The 23316-nt window shown below is 37.1% G+C and overlaps 1 protein-coding gene and 1 pseudogene across 1 annotated transcript in view; both read left to right on the forward strand.

Moving 5' to 3' along the window:
* The window catches only part of atp6v1ba (ATPase, H+ transporting, lysosomal, V1 subunit B, member a), a 28495-nt gene extending 13502 nt beyond the window's left edge, over window positions 1-14993 (forward strand). The window contains exons 2-14 of the mRNA XM_016453463.1: window positions 297-352; window positions 827-925; window positions 1078-1171; window positions 1270-1347; window positions 2067-2206; window positions 6785-6886; window positions 7687-7784; window positions 7881-8004; window positions 10440-10590; window positions 11714-11796; window positions 12006-12110; window positions 12210-12339; window positions 13955-14993. Coding sequence (XP_016308949.1) covers window positions 297-352; window positions 827-925; window positions 1078-1171; window positions 1270-1347; window positions 2067-2206; window positions 6785-6886; window positions 7687-7784; window positions 7881-8004; window positions 10440-10590; window positions 11714-11796; window positions 12006-12110; window positions 12210-12339; window positions 13955-14106 — 1412 coding nt within the window. The 3' untranslated portion in view covers window positions 14107-14993. The remainder of the gene's footprint in view (window positions 1-296; window positions 353-826; window positions 926-1077; window positions 1172-1269; window positions 1348-2066; window positions 2207-6784; window positions 6887-7686; window positions 7785-7880; window positions 8005-10439; window positions 10591-11713; window positions 11797-12005; window positions 12111-12209; window positions 12340-13954) is intronic.
* A 1065-nt stretch (window positions 14994-16058) lies between these two features.
* The window catches only part of LOC107663271 (shootin-1-like), a 33962-nt pseudogene continuing 26704 nt past the window's right edge, over window positions 16059-23316 (forward strand).

Genomic DNA, 23316 nt, shown 5'->3' on the forward strand with positions numbered 1-23316 from the left:
TGGGTGTGTGTGTGTGTGTGTGTGTGTGTGTGTGAGAGTCTGTGCATGTGTGTCTGCTCTCACGCCTGTCAAAAAGACGTGCAGCAACCTAGAATCAATAAAAGTTTCCCATATGTCTGTTTAGTAATTGCATGTTTACTATTCAGGGGTGTTCCAAATGGTCATATAAAAATGCAAATTGAAGGTTACATTTTAATATTAATTTTCATGTCTTGGCTTCCTTTTGCAGGCAGTATAAAGTCACAAAAATGTTTGTTGTGTTTGTTTTCACATTGTTTCGTTTTTGTCACCCTCAGCCTACTCTACTGTGTCTGGTGTAAATGGGCCACTGGTTATTTTGGACAATGTCAAAGTAAGACCTTTTTCTATGTTTATTAAAACTAAAGTATTTCAAAATAAACTTACTTTAAAATGACAAAAAGTAAAAAAGGATTTTTTTTAATGTATAAATTAAATTTAAATCATTTTATAGTTTAACTTCTGAACATTAGATTTTGGATAAAATGGTTATTTATGTTTAATAACATACTGTTCAAAATTTTGTGGTTGAAAAGATTTATAAATGTTTTTGAAAGACGCCTCTCATGCTCACCAAGATTGCATTGATTTGATCAAAAATAGCTGTGAAATTTTATAAAAATTTTAAATAACTTTTTTCTATTTTAATTACTTTAAAATATCATTTATTTATCTTATGGCACAGCTGTACTGACTTTGAACTGTTAAGTTAAATTCACAAATTGACTCTAAACAATAAATTTACTTTTAAATGGTAGTTTGTATATTGATCCTCGTCTTCATCTCTGACTTTATCACGTTCCTCTAGTTTCCACGTTTTGCAGAGATTGTGCACCTTACCCTACCTGATGGGACCAAGAGGAGCGGGCAGGTTCTGGAGGTCATTGGCACCAAGGCTGTCGTTCAGGCAAGTTTTCATTTAAAAGCATCGGCAGATGTTTGACTCTATGAGTCAAATATAACTATTCTCTATAAATATTTGTTAGACATCAACATTTGCAGTATCTAAGGTTAATATCAGGTCATAACTGAAAAATATTTACATTTTGTGCCCATCAGGTGTTTGAAGGCACCTCAGGCATTGACGCTAAGAAGACCGCGTGTGAATTCACTGGTGACATCTTGCGCACACCTGTGTCTGAAGACATGCTTGGTAAGCATATATAACTGACGCTCTTGCAGCCTATGTAATCATAGTCTTTATGTGTCTTCTAACCAATACAGACTTCATGAAAAACTTTTTTATTTCAGGACGCGTTTTCAACGGGTCAGGTAAACCAATTGACCGGGGTCCTACTGTTCTGGCTGAGGACTATTTGGACATCAATGGTAAGAGACTTGTTTTTTTTTTTTTAAAGCTTTATGTAACTTTTGCAGGAACAATTGGTTTCTTGAGAGGCACATAGATGACTGAGCAGTGCTGTGATTTTATTAACTCTAGAGTTTGGGTTGATTTGAGAGAAACCTGATTTAAAATTTTAGCTGCACATCTTTGCCAATTAGGCTGCCACCAGCCATGTTAAATGTTCTTTGTCTTTGCGTTTGTGCGGCATGCACACAGCTTAGTTAAGAGGCCAGCATGCCAGAATATGTTCATCAATGCTTAAAATTCCTCCTTGTTGGTATTTGAATTTTTTGAGAGGTTGAATGGGAATTTTTGTGTGCTTTTTAAGCCATTTACTGACCTCATGATCCTGATCTCTGCTAAGCTGAAATGGCAAAGGTGATCTTTTGAGCTATCAAAGGTATACAGTGGCGATTCAGGGCAATGTTTGAATGAGCCGAATGGATAAGAGGGGGCGTAATAAAGGGTTGATCAGGCCTCAAGGTCACACCACTCCAGATTTAATGAGAAAACGGTTTTCTAAAATATAAGCCTTCATCATTTGTCTTGGTCAATGTGGATAGTTTTGCCTTAAGAAAATCCTTTTTTTTCTATTAGCCTTCTTTTCCTTCTTTAGAAACAGAAGTTGTACTTTGTAGACTCTTAAGGACCAGATTTTTTCTTGCTCTGGTGAGATCACTGTACTCCCTTTGACTCTTCGTAGGTCAGCCCATCAACCCTCAGTGTCGTATCTACCCTGAGGAAATGATCCAGACGGGCATCTCTGCTATTGACGGCATGAACAGTATTGCTCGTGGACAGAAGATCCCCATCTTCAGTGCTGCTGGGCTACCGCATAATGAGGTGTGTTTTAACAGCACTGCCAACATTAATTGACTGATATATATAGGTGGCAGGTTGTTTCTGTTTTGAGTTAAAGGCACAATATGTAAGATTTTTTTATTAAAATTTCCAAAAACCACTAGAACAGTGTTATATATTTTGCTGACTTGTGTACTTGCATTATCCCAAATGTTTCGAAGAATGTTTAAATCCAGAGAAATAAGCAATTTTAACTAGTGACACGGACCGTGTCCATAGTGTCATTGTGTCGCCTGCCAATGTCAAGCCGTATGTCACGCTCGTTCAGCGGCCTCGTTTCGCTTCGACAGCTTTCAGCCTCATCCTGCTTCATTCTACTACGTTAATAAATCATTAGCTCATCCATGAACATGATTTCTGCCCGAGTCCCGTCGGATTGCATCGGCTGTGGGGATGAAGACGACAACTCCCATGATTCCACACTCAGTCACGGCGTCATCAAACTACGCCTTTGCCTCTGTTTATTTTGAATACGCGCCCTCCAGCGGCGAAAATTACATATTGTGCCTTTAAGATTAAAATAGTTGAAAAGTATGAAATTAAATATTGTTCTGTCATGATTCTCTTCTTATTATTTTTATATTTAATATATATACCTACCAAGGCTGCATTTATTTGATCAAAAATATTGTAAAAATGTAATATTGTCAAATATTATTACAGTCTAAAATAACTGTATTTATTTTATTCAAATATATTTTAAAATGTAAATGTAAGTTTCCTAAAGTTTTCCTAATCAAAATTCCTGTGATTATCCATTTTTATCAGTGCTCAGAAATTAATAATGGTTCTTATTATTGTAAATTTTTAAACTGTTTTTGCTGCTTAATATTTTTGTGAAAATTGTAATAGTTTTTTTCAGAATTCTTTGATTAATAAAAAGAACAGCACTTATTTGTAATAGAAATCTTTTATAACATTATGTTTTTACTGTCACTTTTGGTCAATTTAATGTGTCTTTGCTGAATAAAATAACTATTTATTTTTTTATTTATTTAAATCTTTCTTTCCTCAGACTTTTGAAGGGTAGTGCATTTCCACAAAAATATTAAGCATTAAAAACTGTTTTCAACATTGATAATAATAAGAAATGTTTCTTGAGCACTAACTCATAGCAGCATATTAGAATGATTTCCAAAGGCTCACACAGTAAATAATTCATATATTATAGTATAATACATATATAAATTAAAAGAACACTACATAGTATTAAATATTGCTAAGCCCGATATCTGGCCTTGGTTTCGAGATTATTGATATTGGATAGTTATTTGGCCTGACCAGTATATTTTATTTTTCTCTAGCACACATTTCCTGTACTTTTGTTTCAACGCATGGCCGCATTAATAGATTCGCCTTGTTTTTGCGTTCAACTAGCTAGATTTTAACTTTCTTTGAAATGCACTGCAGGAATGTGTCTTTATACAGAACCCAATTCAGGAACCGATGATACAATACAGGCCGTGCTGCTTGCCAATGTGTTTTAATTATTTTAATTAAACCTAGAGGGATTTATTTAAATTCCCTCATTTGAAGTGTTGTGATCAAATTTAGCACTTTATTGTGCAGCAGTGAGGCAGCCTCAGCGCCTTTTTCTGTACTATGCTCGCGAGTGAGACAAGGCTGTGTGATTAACGTTAATTCGAGAGGGATCTGTAATTGATTTCACCCTGTGGTGTTTCTGTGGAAACAGTGAGGTGGGTCAGAGTTCGTTTCATCACATTTTCCTCTCGTGTGAATGCGGGAGGAAGCGGTATGATTTAGAGAGCTCTAGAGTAAGCAAACAAAACCAACCACTTAGTACTGATCAGTACATTCAGTACATGCTTTAGGTCAGTTGGTTTGTTTAGTTCCAAGATGAGTATGATGTCCTTGCAGAACTGAATGATAAGAATCGTAAATGATTCTTGAACTCTAAATTGGTTCCTCAAAGTTTCAAAGGACAGAGCAGAGGTCATAAACGATTTCTTTGCCACCAACTCATTATCGCATGAATTGTTGAGGGGAAATATGCACAGAAACACAATTTTTAAGGCTTTTAGTGAGGGATTACAAGGACTTTCTATGTATACAACTCCACATAGTTTATTATTATGAAGAGGTTGCTTTTGTTTAAGTCATTTCTGTCCCAGAGATCACAAATAGGCTTTTGGAGTTGGTTATTCCCACCAGCTATGACTGTAAGTGACTCATCTGCCAAACTCCTCTGCCGTCAGGCTGGAAAATGAATGTAATAACCCACGACATGAGCTGTTAAGGATATAAGTAGGCTGCCTTGAACTGAGTAGGAATAGTAGGAATTGTGGGAAGGTCAATGATGTCTATCATTTTGTATCATAGCTAGATTACTAGTCCCCAGAGCCTATTTGACTCTCATAACTATAATTATTTGGTGTGAAGTATGTTTTGTGAAGTAGTTTTTCGTAACTCAAGGTCAAATAATTTTTAAGCCTCACTGCCTCGTTTTAGCCTCAGTTTTGGTGCAGTCTTTGCAAATAGTTGAGAATTATAAAATGACAGCGCCCAACTTCAGTCAAGGCCTCAAACCTTCAAAGACACGTACCAGAGTTTTAGAATCTCCGCAGTTCTGAACTCAAAGGAAGAACATGAATAATTCTCAAACCATTGACTCTATATTATCTCTATTATTTACGTTTTCAGTTGATTGTGTATTTGCCACTATTTTAAAGGTTTTCTTTTGCTTTTGCTACATAAACAGGATGGTTAGTAACTTTTTATGTCCTCTCAGTTATTTAGATAAAACATTGTATACATTAAATAGAAAAAGCATATTTTCATTTGAAGTACATATGTTTCTTAGGTCCAGTCGCAGATATGACAGATCTTTATTAGATATGCCACTCTATTGCATATTTTCTTGGTAATTGGCAAATGAGGCTTTCTGTACATCCTCTTTCCATACACATGTTTATCTTTTGTGATTTGTTACTGGCTGGTTGACTCAACCCTGAGATCTTAACACCCGAGAGCTGTTTTCTCCAAACCATCAACCAGAAAGTTCCCATGAACACCCTTAAACTCATACACACATAAGCAATAATAATAAATCACAACACTTTTGGGCTCTTCACACTATGGCGAACCCAGGTTTGTTTTTTTCATTTTAAACCCTTTAAGACCCTGGGTAAAGAATATGAATATAGTTTATGAAAACCAGCACCAGACCAAGGTTTTTCTGCTTTTACACTGCTAATTGAAAAGTATACATTGTGAAATTGTTCTGCTAGAATGTTGAAATGAGTTAAAGAACAGAATTACGAAAGCTTCAAGAGTTAAAAATTACAAGTGTGAAAAGCCCATCTCTTCTGTTCAGATCTGTTCCTTGCCTAAAGAAACCTGGTCTGAAAGAGTGAATCATCAACTACACGCATGCAGGAAGGAAGAGTATTGAATTCTGTCATGGCAATGAGATGAATAGGGCAATAGTTAATGAATTGGATTAAACTGGGGAAAAAATGTACTGTTTTCAGTATATAGACTCTGCAAAGAGAATAAAGCTCTAGTGATTGTCAGTTATGAAAATATATGATCAAAAGCCAAGGTTGAATGGTGTGAACTTCCAACAGGCCAAGTGTAAAGAGGGTTTCAGTGTCTCACTAATGAAGGTGCTGTACTGTGATATAAAAGTTTCTCGTTTCATTAAACAGGAGTCGTGGGGTCACAGCCGGCTTTATCCCCTCAGAGAAACAGGTGTTCTGGGTGATAAGCGTGAAATTCCTCATGCTTGTGGTCTTAATCTCTTTGTTGCAAATACACACATATATATAGTACATTATAGAAACATGCTTTGCACTCAAATTTGATGTTCATTTTAGCCCTATAGTATGTTAATGTTCAACATGCTAAACAGAATATAGCATCAAATATTTCATTTTTTTTCTGTAATTGAATTTTTTTTTTTTTCTTATCAAACAAAATATGAGGTTAAATATCGGTGATTCAAATAATATATTGTACACTACTGTTGAAATGTTTGTCATCAGTATTAAAAAAAATAAATAAATAATACGTTTGTTTTGCAAGAATGCATTATATTAATCAAAAGTGACAGTAAATACATTTAGAATGTTACAAAACATTTCCATTTTAAATAAATGCTGTTTTATTTATTTTCTATTCATCAGAGAAATCATGGTATCCGCAAAAATATTAAGCAGCACAATGTGTTTCAACATTGTTAATAATAAGAAATGTTTCTTGAGCAACATATCAGCATATTAGAATGATTTCTGAAGCATCATGTGACACTGAAGACTGGAGTAATGACAGATGCCATGACAAAAATAAATTACTTAAGTATATATATATATATATATATATATATATACTTTAATATACATTAAACTACAAAACTGTTATTTTAAATTATAACTACATTTCACAAAAGTAGTTTTTACTGTATCTTTAATCAAATAAATGCAGCCTTAGTGAGCATAAAGACCTTCTTTCAAAAACATTGAAACTTACCCGACCCATTTTTTTTTTAATATCAAATTGGACAACTCTAATGTTTTTTGTTCTGTGCTTTTTGATTGGTAGATTGCTGCCCAGATCTGTCGTCAGGCTGGTTTGGTGCAGAAATCGAAAGATGTGATGGACTACAGTTCAGAAAACTTCGCTATTGTCTTTGCTGCCATGGGGGTGAGTGGTTTTCTGTGTCTTTATTTGTGCCAGTTTCCAAGTATGTGTTTTTCTTGTGTTTTTTTTTCTTACCATGGTCAAAGGCTTGTTTTACTTGAGGTTCCTTGTGTGTTCATTTTCTTTACAACGGTAAATCCTGTTTTACATCTAGGTCTCTATACATGGCTCAGGTGTTTGCATGAATTTCAGGATGCTTGTGTAAAATGATCCTCTCAGTGAACGGAATGTAAAATTGTGTCCATTTTTTGTGAGTGGGTGAATGTTGGTCCTCGTAGGTGTCTTAATCCTGCTCCTCAACACCACCTTAACCTTCTGCCCTCACCTATCTGCTTCCTTCCCAAACCTTTGTTATTGTCACCTGAGTGGCTGCGGTCTGTCCTCTCAGACAGGTATTACCTGCGTCAGGTGTCAGGTTCACCTGTGTATTCAAGTGTGGAGGGCTTCCATTAACCCATGCTTGAAATCTCACTGACCCAGCCTTGTGTCCTGTGGCTGCTGGGCTCCCAATGCGGACTCGTGTCTAATGCATTCACTTTTGACGCACTGTAACTCTATATCTTGCTTTTATGTGCAGGGTGGTCAAAAAGCTAAACCTTTTATAAAAGAAAAAAAAAGATTTTCCTTTAATAGGAAATGTACTTCAAGAGGTCATTTTGAACTGAATAGTGGAGATTTTGGTTGAACAATGAACAAGAAAGTACCTGACATCGTCAGTTCATTAGAGTCTGGTGAAACAGGAAGTGAAGGTCTTACTCTGGATTTGTTCAGCATTTCACGTGTTTGTTTGTTTTTAATTCCAGGTCAACATGGAGACTGCACGTTTCTTCAAGTCAGACTTTGAGGAGAACGGTTCTATGGACAATGTGTGCTTGTTCCTGAACCTGGCCAATGATCCTACGTGAGAATTCATTTAAATGACCTCTGTCCTCTTATGTAATGCATTTTGTATAACATACATATCGACTATTTGAATCTTTTGAATTGTTCTATGTAGCATTGAACGCATCATCACTCCGCGTCTGGCTTTGACCACAGCGGAGTATCTGGCTTATCAGTGTGAGAAGCACGTGTTGGTCATCCTCACGGACATGAGCTCCTACGCAGAGGCTCTGAGAGAGGTAAGGACGATATCATATCGATAAAATAATTTCCTCATAATGAATGTCAGAATCAAGGGCCATTAACATGCAAGAGCCTCAGATTTTTGAGAAAAGTAGATTTTAATTTACTTCCATAAACAAATACTTAAAATTGCTCAAAATTCATATGCCTTTTTCCCCAGTGGAATAAAATAATAAAGGTGCACTTTTCCATATTACAAAAATGCATGGTGATCACTGACTGTAGTATGGTTTTACACTTTAGTTCAAAAGTGTGTGATTAGTAAGGGATTACTTTTTGATTAATAATTTTATACAGCAAAGACATTAAATTAATCTCAAATGACAGTAAAAACTGTAAAAAAAACAAAAACAAACTATTAATCAGCCCAACCGATTTCTTGAGCAGCAAATCAGCATATTAGAATGATTTTAGAAGGATCATGTGACACTGAAGACTGGAGTAATGATGCTGAAATTCAACTTTAACATCACAGGGATACATTACATTTTAAAATATATGAAAATGCATAGTCGTTTTAAATTGTAACACTATTTCACAATATTACTATTTTACTGTACATTTGGGTCAAATAAAGGCAGCCTTGGTGAGCCTAAAAGGCTTGGAATATATTTCAGCGGGTTTATATTGGTAAACGGACAAGCTGTAAGAACTCACTCAAATGCATTTTTTTAAGGATTTATTTATTAAATCTTGTTAAAGTGAATTCAGCCATTTCAACAAACATGGTCGAAGGTCTCCTTTACAGAGTCACAATGCACTTGAATCTCATATAAACAGTTCATATTGACATTTTATAGCTATAAAAGCATTCAAGGGAAAAGTAGGTTTTTCTATTAGATGCAAGGGCAAGCAAATCTGAAACGCCTTCTATGCTTTGTGGTGATATTTCCAGTTTCATCATATGTCATGTTGTTCTCCATTTGAATTTCATACCTGCTTAAACACAATTGACCTTGTCAAGTAAATAATCCTAAGTCTCTGTATCTAGTCTCTATATCATTTTGTATTTTCCTAGCCAATGTACTGTGCACTTCTTAGGCTAGATGCACAGCAAACACATTTATATTGCGTTATCATGTATCATATTAATAACGACCTTACTTAGCATCTCTCAACTCTAATTGACATTGCATGTACAGGGCTATTTCCTTTATATCATATTCCAACTGTTTGGCAGTGAACAAACAGCTATGATGGCTATGAAAGAGCACAATCTCGTGTAACAAAAGCACAGTAACCTCCTCTTGACATTCGGAACAATATTGGAGGCTGGAGCAATGGCCAGCGTTACGGTTAGTATCGTGTTTCCTCTGTGGCTTATGTTGAAGAGCCACTGTGTCCAATTGTAATGAATAGATTTCAGCACCATCTGCCAAGGTGTAAAAATCGTGTTTTAAACAAAACCCGATGTTAAACCAAGACATTGGCTTTGTTAGCATATTGATAGCATATTGATAGATCAAATCAAATCAAGTGTTATTGGCCACAAGAATACACAGAAGTACAACATGCAGTGAAATTCTTTGTACAAATCTCTGTACATCTTTGAATAGAATTAACATAAGAATTTACATAGATTACATATAAATTATTAGAATTAGAACACAATGTAGAAATAAATATATAATTATTTATTTATTTACGCTGTACTACTCAAATTATTTCTGCTCTAAATAGTATATATGTGTTTTTAAAAAAAATCAAGGTTAATGTTGCTTTTGATTTTTTTGCACTGGAAGAATGAAGAAAATGGAGTGTGTTGCATTAGAGATACTGCATTCCATAAAGTGGATGTATACTACACATTTTAGGTCACAGTCCGCATAACGGCAAAATAGTATTGCCGTACTTGCAGTAGTATTGAGTTGTATGGTAGTATGCCATTCTAAACATAGCAGTGGGACGTTCTGACAGACAAACAGATTTGTGTGTACTTCATGTTCCTCAGCCTTCTGAAGATGCTTTTTTTTCTGGCAGCATCTTCTTTCTTCCACCCTCATGCCAATGATTATCATTTTTGTGCCACAAACATGTTTGGATGTCTAAATGTGTCAAAACGCATAATGCTCATTGTAAATAGTTTGCATGCATGTGAAAGAACCATTCCCTCCTGTCTTTGTGCCGCTGTAACCTTGGGATACATTCAGCCCTATATCAAAGCTGCCTGCTTTGGCTTCTGCGGTAGGCAGACGCTTCCAAAGAGCTGCGGGAGTGTTAACATTTAACTCCCTCTCCCATTCAGCCTGGTAAAGGTGAGGCTCAGAACAACGTCTACACTCGTTTTAACCTTGGGAGAAGATCTGAGTGTATTTTCTGCTTATAAAAGTGCCTCGGTGTGCAGATGCAGCACGTAGAAAACAGATTAACACAGAACCTCAATTGTCATGATGTAAAACTCCCGTTTTGTCTGTATGTGTTGCGGTTTTAGGTTTCTGCTGCCCGTGAAGAGGTGCCGGGCCGTCGTGGTTTTCCAGGTTACATGTACACTGATCTTGCTACGATCTACGAGCGTGCTGGAAGAGTGGAGGGCAGGAATGGATCAATCACCCAGATCCCCATTCTAACCATGCCTAATGATGGTACATGCGCGCATACATTTATTTTTATATAACACTAATTGTTGATGATGTAAAGATGGGAAGCCATTTCAACAAATATTCAACTTCAGCATGTAACTTATCCTATTCTTTTTGAGCAGTTTGTTGAGAAGTGTGCTATTACTTTTCTATGAAACTTAGAATTCAGCCTGGTGAAAACAAATGTAAAAAAGTCAAAAATATTTTTAAAATGTAATATTTAGTTACATTAGTTTTTTAGTCGAGTTATTTTTAATAATTATTTTTATTAAATCTATTTTTTAGTTCTAATTTAGTCTAGCATCTCATTTTGTTAGGTATTTAGTTTAGTCTCAGTTTAGTCATTTTAATTAAATCTATATTTATTAGTTTATTTGGATATTTATGTCATTATTTAGCTTTAGTTTAGTTATTTACTTTAGTTATTTAGTTTGTTACAGTTCATTTATTATTTATATTTGTTAGTTCATTTATTTTACTATTTTTTTTCAAATGAGGACATGCCGTAATGTTCCTTAACAAAGGTTTTGCAAGTTTTAGGTCACTTCTTAGGTTTGTCTCTAAACTACAGCCAAGCACATTTGCACATTCTTGTACACTTGATTGCTGGATAAAATGTATATGAATTTAATGAAGTTTCATTAGTTTTCTTCAGTGATGAAGGTGTCCTTCCACCGTTACAAAACTTGCTAGAATCAGAATGATTGTGGACAGTTGGTGCTATAAAATATGCACTTCTTTATTTTGTGTTCAGGCCGGACACAGCAACTGCACCCAGTAACTAGCACTCTTGATGGCTTTGGTTACTATAGAAACATCCTTGTGAAGGACCTGTGTGTGTTTCTGAATGGGTGTTCCCTATTATAGCAGCACCAGGAAACCTCTATCTTTCTTCTTTCTCATTTTCTTTGCCCTTCTATCTCAATAACTCACTATCTCTCACTATATTCTGTCAAAAACACCACAATATTACTGTACCTGTTAGTATCTTCAGATCAGGGCTGCAAATGAAATGGTTTATAAATGCTCTTAATAACAACATCAACATCATTTATGACTAGAAAAGCAGTTTTGACTGCATAAAATTGCGTAAATCTGCCAATTTCATTTTTGCCTCTGTTTACAGATATCACCCATCCGATCCCTGATCTGACGGGATACATCACAGAGGGACAGGTGTATGTTGACAGACAACTGCATAACAGACAGGTGGGAAATTTGACCAGCCATAACATCTGTGCAGAAGCTGTGCAGAATCTGCAAAAGTACACTAGGACTCATTAGTGTGTTTCATATACATGAATTTATAATCAATATTTAATAATTAACCTTTAAAGTGAACATTTCCAAAGTTAGAACAGTTTTTCCTATTACTTTCATAACCTTACTCTTCGTTGTTCTTTTTTTCCCACTTAAAGATCTATCCTCCCATCAACGTACTGCCATCTCTCTCTCGTTTAATGAAGTCCGCTATCGGAGAAGGCATGACCCGCAAAGATCACGCTGATGTCTCTAACCAGCTGGTAATTACGTTGTGGAACGTTCATACCACAGTTTGCCATTTAATTGATTTTTTTCTTTTTCAGGCTAATTTTGACTCTGTTTCTCTCTTAATCCCACAGTATGCATGTTATGCTATTGGTAAAGATGTTCAGGCCATGAAGGCTGTGGTGGGTGAGGAAGCTTTGACCTCAGATGACCTGCTATACCTGGAGTTCCTGCAGAAGTTTGAAAAGAATTTCATTACTCAAGGTACAAACCCCTAGCGTGCGGTTCTCAATCCCGCATTGGCTCATTCACTTTACATGGGTCTAAATTTGGCAGAAATGTTAGAGCTGTACTCGCAAAGACCCAATTATTCTGAAGTCTTTCTCTGGTGAATGAAACTTTTGCTTAATTTTAAGCAGATTTCGTCACACTAGAGCATTTTTTTCCCCAAATTACAAGGTTCTTCCGACTGTGTGAGTGTGTACTATTATGCTGTTTTATGTTCTATATCGGAAACCACTAGACGGTATTTCTATCAGCCACTGCTCTTGCTCTGCTGCAAGCTCTTTCACCTCAGTGAATGTTGTTCTCAATGCTGTCGCTCTTCAGCGTGGCACAAGGTGCAAGGCCCTCCGTCTCCATCAAACCCTCCACTTCACTTTAAAAAAAATAAGTATGAACAACTTTCATATTTATCACAGCCCTATTTAGGGGATGAAATCTCTCCACCTCCTTTGTGTCTGTCACACAGTTGCTGTGTCGTTACCGTCATTGGTAGAAAAGGACATTGTTCCACCAACACATGTTGGACTCCAACAATCTCAGTTATTGCTTCTATTTACAGAGAACAAAGCATGCATTCACTCATCCTCCCAGCATTTTCATGGAACAATATAGTGTTTCCTTCAAATGAAGCACTTTTCTGTTTAACTGAAATATGCCATTAAAGATGCTACGTGTCAGTCGGCGGATTTGACCTTTTAAGTAACATGAAGCCCAATACAAGGCTGTAAAGCTAATTTCTTAAAGAACATTCTGTTCATTCACATTCATTTTTTGCTTCAAAGCTAAAAGATTAAAGCTCTGAGAAATTAACATCTGATTATAATACTTTTTATATTATATATTTATGTTTCTATATCTGTCTGTGTACACCAATCAAAAGTTTGAGTCGGTAAGATTTGAGTCGGAAGTGTCTTATGCTCACCAAGGCTGAAATTATATTTAAAAAATAATTTAATATTTTGAAGTTGTGTTAACATTTAAAATAACTGTTTTCTATTCATATGTATTTTAGAATGTAATTTCTTACTGTGATGGTAAAGAAGAATTTTCTGCAGCCATTACTCCAGCCTTCAGAAATCATTCTAATATGCTTCCAATATTATTCTGTGTTATTATTATCAGTGTTAAAAAAGGTTGTGCTGCTTAATATTTTTGTGGGAGCCATGATACACTTTTTTTCAGGTTTCTTTGCTAAATAGACAGTTCAAAAGATAAAAGTATATGTATAGGTAAAAGGTGAATAATTTCTTTCAAAAACAATCTGAGCCCTCCCTGAAGTCTCTGACATATGAACGCACAATTTTTTTGCCAGTACAATTCTGTGGGATTTTTCAGGTCTTTGAAAGACCCCTTTTTGTACCCCTTTAAGAAAACCGTAAGTCCAATCAGCTAGATATAGCATACGCAAGTCTGGTGCGAAATTTTTCACGATGGAAATTAAATAATATGTTTTGTTGGTTCTTGGCTCAAAGGTTCCAATAGTATAAGTCACCTGAGTATGTGACAAATGGCTCAAAAGTTATGATACATAATGGAAGCTTGAGTGTTATGTCATGTGACTTTGAGTTTATGATGTATGTGTCTATTTCTCTAGGTCCCTATGACAACAGAACTGTGTTTGAGACACTGGACATTGGTTGGCAGTTGCTCCGAATCTTCCCCAAAGAAATGCTGAAGAGAATTCCTCAGAGCACGCTGGCCGAATTCTACCCGAGAGAGTCCGCTGCCCGTCACGGAGCCTCCTAAGACCACTACACCTTCTGGAGGCCCGGGCTAAAGGTCACATGACCTGTCTCCCTCAGAAAACCTCACCCCTTGTGTCCACCTCTACTCTGACAAGTGGTGTTTAGAATTACAGGGCATAACTCTGGGATAATACATATTTAGTATGCATAAAATGGTTATATAAACATGCATGTCATTATCCCATGTTTTATGACCACCAGAGATTATTCCATTATTCCCTGTTGTTGTGTTATACATGTTTGTGTGTACTTTGTGTGGATACAATATGTAATCGTGATTTGCTTTTGTTTCACTGATTTGTTTTGGAGATGCATACCATCCTGTAGTTCATTTTTTTTTCTTTTTTTTCCGACTTATTTCACGGTCCGCAGCCTAAGGCGAATATTAAAAACATTTGAACTCAAAGGGAAAAATTCAGGGCTTACTTACACATTTATGTCCTCTCTCACATCCTCCATTCATCATTGCAACAAGCACACAAATAATGCCATATTTCGAAACATTCCAATGTAAATCATGAGAATATTTGATTTACAAATTAATTTCCATCCCTTCCCTTGAAAATATTTGCTTTTATTTATTTTAATGTCCAAAAAAACTAATTAAAATGAATGTTTGTGCACCCAACTTAGTTTGTGTTATGCTGACAGACAGGTAATTATAGGTGTTGAATGATCATATAGTGTGTATGCTTGTCACTGACAGCTGTTATTTCCCCTTTAGAGGAGGATGAAAGATGTTTATGGCATCTGCTTTGAATTATGTGCTGAGATATAAGACTGATTAAGCATTCCCCTCTTGTATGTGTAAATGCATTTTACCTGTATTGATTGCTATTAAACCTGTCAAACCTCTCAGATTAATTAAATTATATTGTTATATCGTGATTGGCTGACTACTTCATTTATTTGTCCTAATATCAGTAATGTTAATTGAAGTGAATGAAAATGCCAGTGGGTTGTTTTCTGTGCCAAGGGATTATCCTTACAAAAATCTATCAATATAACAGTTCCCACAAAAATATCATAGTTTCTGTAGTTAGTGGGTGTTTCTTTAAATTCTGGCAATTTTATGCCCCAGGGGTTGATTTTATTAAAAGTAACAAGTTTCATCTTGTTCAATTATTTGTGCAAATATTTAAATGCTTTTGTGTTAGAATTTATTGTTTTACCTGCGTCTCAGACCTATATACTGTTAAAAAAAATTGTAATAATTCATTAGTGTTTTTGCCCCTTTTAAAGATTTTTTTTTTTTGAAAGTTAAGTGTATTTGTTTAGGAAGGAGAGGAAAATTTTGAACCTTTTTTTTATTTTTGTGTGTCCTTTCCAATCTAGCAATAATTTTGTGTGATCAAGCAGAAAGTAAAAAAATATAATTACTGTGTGTATTAGCATACATAAAATGCTAGTTATTTTAAATGCTATTTTATTCTAAAAATGTTTAGACGTCATTTCCACCCCCTCATTCCCGTCACAGAATGCTGTTAAACATTACAAAATTTAAGATATGAAAATGACACTGGTGGAAATGTCCATGACTTGAAAAAAAAGGACTATGAAAATTAACTGAGAGTGTGAAATGCAATGTGTTTTAAAATAATTTATTTTCTAAACCTTTACGAAAATTAACCATGGTTTTACTACAAAAAAAAAAAAAACATGGTAACCACAAATTAACCATGGTATTTGTAGTAAAACTGTGGTTATACAAATTGTTATCAATACGCCAAAAAAAAAACCGTCATGGTTGCTACAATTTCGAGTCGAGGACTGTCCATAAGTGAAGAAAACCCAATACAAAATCGTATAGGCTGTCATTTATACCGCTTATTATAATGGATTTTTTTCTGATACCATTTATTGTAGTAACTATGGTATTCGAGGGAGAACTATGGTTTGCATGGTACGTTTTTACTTTAACGGAGCACGCGGGTGACCGTAGGTATGACCAGCTGTCATTTCCTGTATCGCTCGCGCTGTGCTTAACCGGAGTTTTGAATCAGTAATCACAGGAACTCTCAATGGCGTCAACGGGAGAGCAGAAAGAAGTGAAAATGATTTCAGAACTGTCCAACCAAGGTAAGAGTGACGATGTCGAATGCATTAGGAGTGCTGGTGTGCCCTAACTAGTGTGCTTAGTAGTGTATAGAAACTAGGCTGCTGAAACTGTCTGTAACAGTCAACACACAGGTACTATAATAACAGGCCTACATGAAGTAGTGTTTTTCTTTTCTTTTCCCCCTAGTTAACACTCGTCTCAATGTCGACTTTGTTTACCTTTTTCCCAGAAAGAAAAAGCCCATAATAGTTGTACGAGGAAACAAATAATATATTTACCAACCAACAAATTCTGAAGTGGAACAAAGATTGTATTATTACATTCGCTGTACTTTGTAATCTCTTCTGCATCATGCAGTATTTCTAAAGGAATATTTTCCTTTAGAAATACTCCATAAATCCTTTTGCTTTGAGAAACTTGTTTGGACATGCACACACATTTTTGGTTAACATCCTGGCATTTCTTTTGTTTTTATGTACAGGTGAAACGTATATTGCAGCCTGTCTTCTTATTACCCATTTAATTATGTTTTTTCCCAGCTAAGTAGGGATATGCCGGTATCAAATTTTCATGTTGCGATTAATTGCTAATGCTTTTATCACGTTATGCGGTATTATCGCGGTATTGCAATTTAGTTTAAAAAAAAGTGCTCTCATAATACAGTATAACAGGTTTAATAACTTTTCTCTTATAACAAAAATAACTGATCGAAGTATTTGTCACTGTGATGAACATCATAGCAAATACACAAATCTGAATGGCTGTTTAAATCATTTAAACACCTTTCAGAAACAGAAAGTAGTGCAGCTGCTTTATTTACAGGGTTTCCGGGGTAAAGGCTGCATTTAAATGAATTATTATAATTATTATTATTATTATTTCTGCAGTTTAGCGCCATCTGCTGTCAGAGAGTGAAAGTGCGCTTTCATCCAGAGCGTCTCTCACATGTTCCGCCATGTGCTTCTCGTCCGCGCTTATTTACATCAGAGTGCGCATGTGTCTTTCACGCAGCATACAGCGGTGTTGTGCATTTTGACCAGTTGATGGGAAAAGTATTCTTAAAATGCATTCAAAATTCTGAATAATTTGTAATATATAATTATTCACGGTATTTAGAAGTGCCCACGATAACAATATCGTGCATAGTTATTACCGTGATATATCGCATTACCGAATACCGGCACAAGTCTACAGCTAAGTAACATTTATTTTACTCCTTGGATAACCAAATAAAACAAACGGATTTTTTATAATTGTTATTGGGAACTAATTTCTCAACTGATCTGAAAATCTTGATAGAATTTGTGGGGAAATTTGTGGTTGATAAACCAAGAATAAATGCATATTTACTCTGATATAATGTGCATTAAAACTATACTTTCAGTGTGTATAAAACAGTTACTTATTCAGAATTGGGTTCTGGGTTTTCTAATGGACACAAAAATGTGACCACTGACTGACATGTATTGTGATAATTATTTATATGACTTAGACCATTTGAATATTAATATGATAGCTGTGCCTGTATTATGACATGTTTTATAGAGCTTTGATGCAGATACCATCTCTGAAAGCTCTAGTTATATGACTCAGAGTAGCCATGTAAAACTGTTGAAATCAAGTCTGAAATCAAAACACATGAAATCAAGACTGTACTTTCTTTAACTCTTGGTAAAACGCATCAACTTTTTTTTTTTTTGAAGCGACAGATGTTATTGTTGGAATGAAATGAGTAAATGTTCCTGACTGCTGTATAATTTCCCTCTAGAATTAGGTTAGTAAACAGCACTCTGAAAGATGTCTTAAGGCGAGATTTGTATGGTATCCTTTTGCTCAAAGCGCCCTACTGACCTCATAAATAGAGAGAGAAAACATTAAGATTATTCACATTATTCTACTGAAGACTGGAACTTGAAAAAATTAAACTGAAGTTGCTGTCTGCTCTGGTCTTTTCCATGGTAGTCTATGTCACTGTGACATTAATAACCCAGACACAGTGTGGTTTGTAAACCCTTTACAGATAATGTCTTCTGTTCTAAAATTAGATGCTTATTCAGTAGAGCTGATGCTGATTCATACAACAGGCAGAATGTAGACAGATATGAGTGGAACTGTCATCATCTTCACTAGCAAATGTATTTCTCATCCTTGGGGAGAATTTCCTCTATTTGTAATTATATATTTTTGCAACATTAAAAATACTTTTGTGTAAATTAGCACTCGTTTCCATGAGCAGTCCTCACGCTGGAAATGAGTTGTGGTTTGCAGTAGAAGTTTCTCTCTGATTTGATCTCCCGTATAGTGTGTTGCAATAACTTACTGTGTAGTTCATGCAAAGTTGTGAGAGATGTTTGACTGGCGTCCTTGTATTTCTGCAGTACTTCTCCAGTATGAAATCCTCCAAAGAGAATATGAGATAAGCAAAAAGGAGGTAAGATGCTTACTGTCATACTGTCCTTTCTTTCACCCCTTATATCTTTTTTCATTGCACTTCTATAACATCTGTTTGTGGTCTTAAAGGTATAGTTCACCCGAAAATAAAGGAAAACATTTTGGAAAAAAAAAAAAATTTTAGCACTGCATTGACTTTTATTGACTTTTCAGAAACAGAAAATTCTGTCATCTTTATTCACCTTCATGTATACTGCGGTTTAAAAGTTGGAGGTCTGTAAGATTTTTTCAAATGTTTTTGAAAGAAGACATTTATGTTAAAAAAGGATGCCTTTGTTTAATCAAAATGGGGGAAAAAAGAGTAGATTAGAAAGATTTCTGAAGGAACGTGACACTAAAGACTGGAAGAATGGCTCCTTACAATTCAGCTTTGCCATCACAGGATTAAATTACATTTTAAAATATATTAAAATAGAAATTAGTTATGTTAAATTGAAATAATATTTGACAATATTACTGCTAACACTGTAAATAAATGTAGCCTTAGTGAACGTGAAACACTTCTTTTAAAAACATTTTAAAAATCTTCCAAAATTTTAAACTGTACATTCTTGAAGGTGAGTTAGTCATGACAGAATTTTCCCCTATCCCTTTGAAATTATATTTTGGGATGGTTTGCTATTAATAAAATAAAAAAAATAAATATATAAATAAATAATTTAAAATAAGTGCAGATGTTCTGTTTCAAATAAAAAAAAAAAATGTTCTATCAGTGCATACTATACTCTGGCCACTGAACTAAACATATACAATATATAATGCATTTGATGAAAATCATATATATGATATGATATAAATTTGATACCAGATTTATTTATTTATTTTCAGTGTAAACAAATGCAAGAGGAGAGAGATGAGGCCTTACGGAAGCTAAAAGAATTTGAACAAGGTTGGTTTTTAAGATTTTAGATTCACTTCAAAGATCTTCAAATTCACATCAGACATCCTTCTGTGTAGTACATTAAAACAAGTGTATTTTAAAACACATTTATTTATAAAGACTACTTTCACTTCAGTTTCTGTAGGAAATCCAGGCTATATGTGCTTTGCTCCTTTGGACTTTGATCCCATAATATTGCAAGAACTATGACACCATTCTATATAGACACACCCAGTTATTCCGTAATCATCATTTCCGTTTTCCAGTCCTGTTTTAATGTTATTCAAACTGCAAAATTACTTGTGTGAACAAATTATGTATTTGAGTTTACATTCACTGTGTCCAGATGGGTATGTAATGCTGGGTAGGATGTTTTGTTAAATACATTAGGTATCAAACTGACATCTGAGATGTTCTTTTTGTAGACATTAGTGGAGCTATCGGACGCTTTCGCTCTCATAGTCTGAAGTTTGGGATTGATATCAATCACACACCTGGGTGAAGGGGGAAAGCGACAGGTTTCAGTCTCAGATAGGTTTTTTGGTGGTCCCTCCCTAACCAAATCGCCACACTTCACCTCTCTCGTGCTTCTATACAAATGTCACGTTCTTTTTCTTCGCCGGGGGAAACGTGGAATTCAAATGTGAATTAAAAGGCGAAATTTTAAAAAGCACAACAAATGGCCGGTGGTGTTGGGGAGGAGGGGGAAAAAATCCATTACATTCTCATTTTAATTCATGAAATAGGTCATTATTTGATAGAGAAGAGCATGTGTTTTTGTGAATAATCTTAGCCTTTGCTCATGTTTCCTCCGCCATAAACACGTATTGTGTATGACTTCCACTTAAATAGTGGCTGCAGCTTCTAGCAGAGCAGCTGCATATTAGGAGCTATTACGTGATTTCATAGCTCTTGGAAAATTGCTTCTATTCAGCGCAAAGCGACCGAGGGGGAGGCTGGTTGGCTGGGGGGAGCTGGGGAGTGAGTGAGCGAGGAAAAAGCCCCCAACACACAATCATGTCTTTTCAATTGGAGATGGCAAGGTTGATGACAACATGACCATTGTGTTCTAATGATAAGACCACAAAGGCATCTGCCCCCTCATCAAGCTCGGCGCTGTAGAAACAGCATCAGAGGCTCTAATTCACTTCTCCAACACGCAGGCCCGATAGCATTATACTCGGCGTCCTCGTGCACGTAATCACTGTCTGTCTCTGAGAAGACGTGTGCGTGAAGAGCCGGGGGGAAAACAGAGGAATGGCGCGAGAAGAAAGAAATTTGAAGATGTAACGTTGATGGCGAGGCCAAAACTTACAATTAAAGCTGCCAAGCCTGACGTGTGAAGTCTCCCCCTCGTCCCCCTCCTGCTCCGCAACTGCCTCACACTTAGCCCGGTTTATGTGTAGACGTGATTTCATAGCTCTCGGAAAATTGCTTCTATTCAGCGCAAAGCGACCGAGGGGGAGGCTGGTTGGCTGGGGGGAGCTGGGGAGTGAGTGAGCGAGGAAAAAGCCCCCAACACACAATCATGTCTTTTCAATTGGAGATGGCAAGGTTGATGACAACATGACCATTGTGTTCTAATGATAAGACCACAAAGGCATCTGCCCCCTCATCAAGCTCAGCATTAAGAGCATCTGCCTCTTCCATCTCACCATCTTATGCTGGGTACACACCACAAGATAATCGGGCTGATTTTAGGCCGATTTCTCCCCTTCCAACAATCCTAGGTAATGTCCTGATTATCTTGGTGGTTCTAAAGATTTTCTTATCAGATTTTTCTGTGGTGTGAGGTGTGTTAAGAGTGACTTAATTTGCTCGGAAGAACGTCGGAGGTGCCCCGATCGTGAACATGTTGAATATTTACGATAACAAATCCTGATGTGTGAGGGTAACCCCGAGGACACCACACACTATAGGAGCAAAACGGTTAAATCTAGGATTTTTTTGTCCTCATGTTTGTGGTCTCTCACATTTTGAAGGTCTTATAAGATTTTACAAATCTTTTAGTGTGTACCCAGCATTAGTGAGTAACTATGGAAACTAATGAGGGTGGTACTAAACTGACAATAAGTTAAACAGGGAACACAATAAACTAATCTTATAAGATTTTAAAAATCTTTTAGTGTGTACCCAGCTTTACGCCTCTTTGGAAGTTGTTAGATTGCGGCTGCTCGTCAGACTGTGACTGCATTTTGAATTTGAATGTTGTAAGTTTCGTCTCAAATCAGCTTGTTTTGAGACTCTGTTTGCGCGTGAGAGACTAACCTCAAATGTTTAGAAATGTATCACAAAGAGAGACTCTTCAGAGACACTGGATTTTTAAAGGTTCTTGCCAGTGAAAGCAAGGAAACACCGCAGATAACGTCTCGGTTACATATGTAACCCTTGTTCCCTGAAGGAGGGAACGGAGACATCACGTCGGTAATGACCGACTTTGGGATCTCGCTTAGAGAGACCAATCCACTTCGAGTGTAAACTAAACGAGCCAATGCACATTGGCATGCGATGATTGCGTCCAGTTGCCACTGATCGCAGCGCGAGTATAACTAGGCAGCAGGTGCAATGCATACTCAGGTTTTCACTGAGGAGCCGAGCTGGTGACCTGGCCGCTCAGAGGTGGTACAGCAGCTGTGGCCACGGGACGGGACGTCTCCGTTCCCTCCTTCAGGGAACGAGGGTTACATACGTAACTGAGACGTTCCCTTTCAGTCAGTCACTCTCGACGTCACGTCGGTAATGACCGACTTTGGGATTCCTACCAAAGCGCCACAGATGCTTCCACTTCCAGTGTCCTGTGCGAGCCTCCTGCGCCCCCTTTTCGGCGTAGGCCGGGGCTCGCAACAAGAAGATCAGTCGCTGTTTGTTGTAGCACTACCCACTCAGTGAGATTGGATAACACTGGGAAAACGTACCCGTTACACTTGGAGCAGGAACGTTGCGGAAGCCCCATCCTTCCTGAAGGAGGTTTCAGAAGCACTTACACATATGAACAACCGTTTAGGTGCATATGGAAGATTAGAGGTGATTATAACCCTCTTGGAAATGGCAGAAGTCTGCCTGGGAAACACGGGGCTCTGAGGCTATACTGTGAACTTTACACATATGGGATCCACTCAGGTCTCTATATATGGAACCCAGCCCTCTACTGGTTCTCACGGATTCATCGAGGGAGGGGATGGAGGAGCTCGACAGGGTCTACCGTGTGGACTCTCTGGAGCGGTTTAGTAAGCCGACACCTCTCAGTGCTTCTACCCCTTTGAGGTGAGAACACAGGAGGATACCGGCTCTACACGAAGGCTATAGAATCTAGCGAACGTGTTGGGGGTCGCCCAGCCCGCAGCTCTACAAATATCTGTCAGCGAGGAGCCACGAGCCAGCGCCCAGGCGGATGCAACACTTCTAGTAGAGTGAGCTCGCAACCTGAGCGGGCAGGGCACACCCTGTGCCTGATAAGCCAGGGTGATGGCATCCACTGTCCAGTGGGCCATCCTCTGCTTAGAGATGGCATTCCCCTTCTGCCGGCCTCCATAGCAGACAAAGAGCTGATCTGAGGTCCTGAAGCTTTGTGTCCGGTCTACGTACCATCTCAAGGCTCGGACGAGACAACGCAAAGCTAGGACTGGGTCTGCCTCCTCCGGGGGCAGCGCTTGCAGGTTCACTACCTGATCCCTGAAGGGGGTAGTAGGAACCTTGGGCACGTAGCCGGGCCAGGGCTTCAAGATTACCTGGGAGTCAGCCAGCCCAACCTCCAGGCATGATTCGTCGACCAAAAATGCGTGCAGGTCCCCTACCCTCTTGATGGAGGCCAATGCCAGCAG

The sequence above is a fragment of the Sinocyclocheilus anshuiensis genome, unplaced genomic scaffold (genome assembly GCF_001515605.1).
Source record: "Sinocyclocheilus anshuiensis isolate Anshui unplaced genomic scaffold, SAMN03320099.WGS_v1.1 scaffold1719, whole genome shotgun sequence".
In the NCBI taxonomy this organism is placed as follows: Eukaryota; Metazoa; Chordata; class Actinopteri; order Cypriniformes; family Cyprinidae; genus Sinocyclocheilus; species Sinocyclocheilus anshuiensis.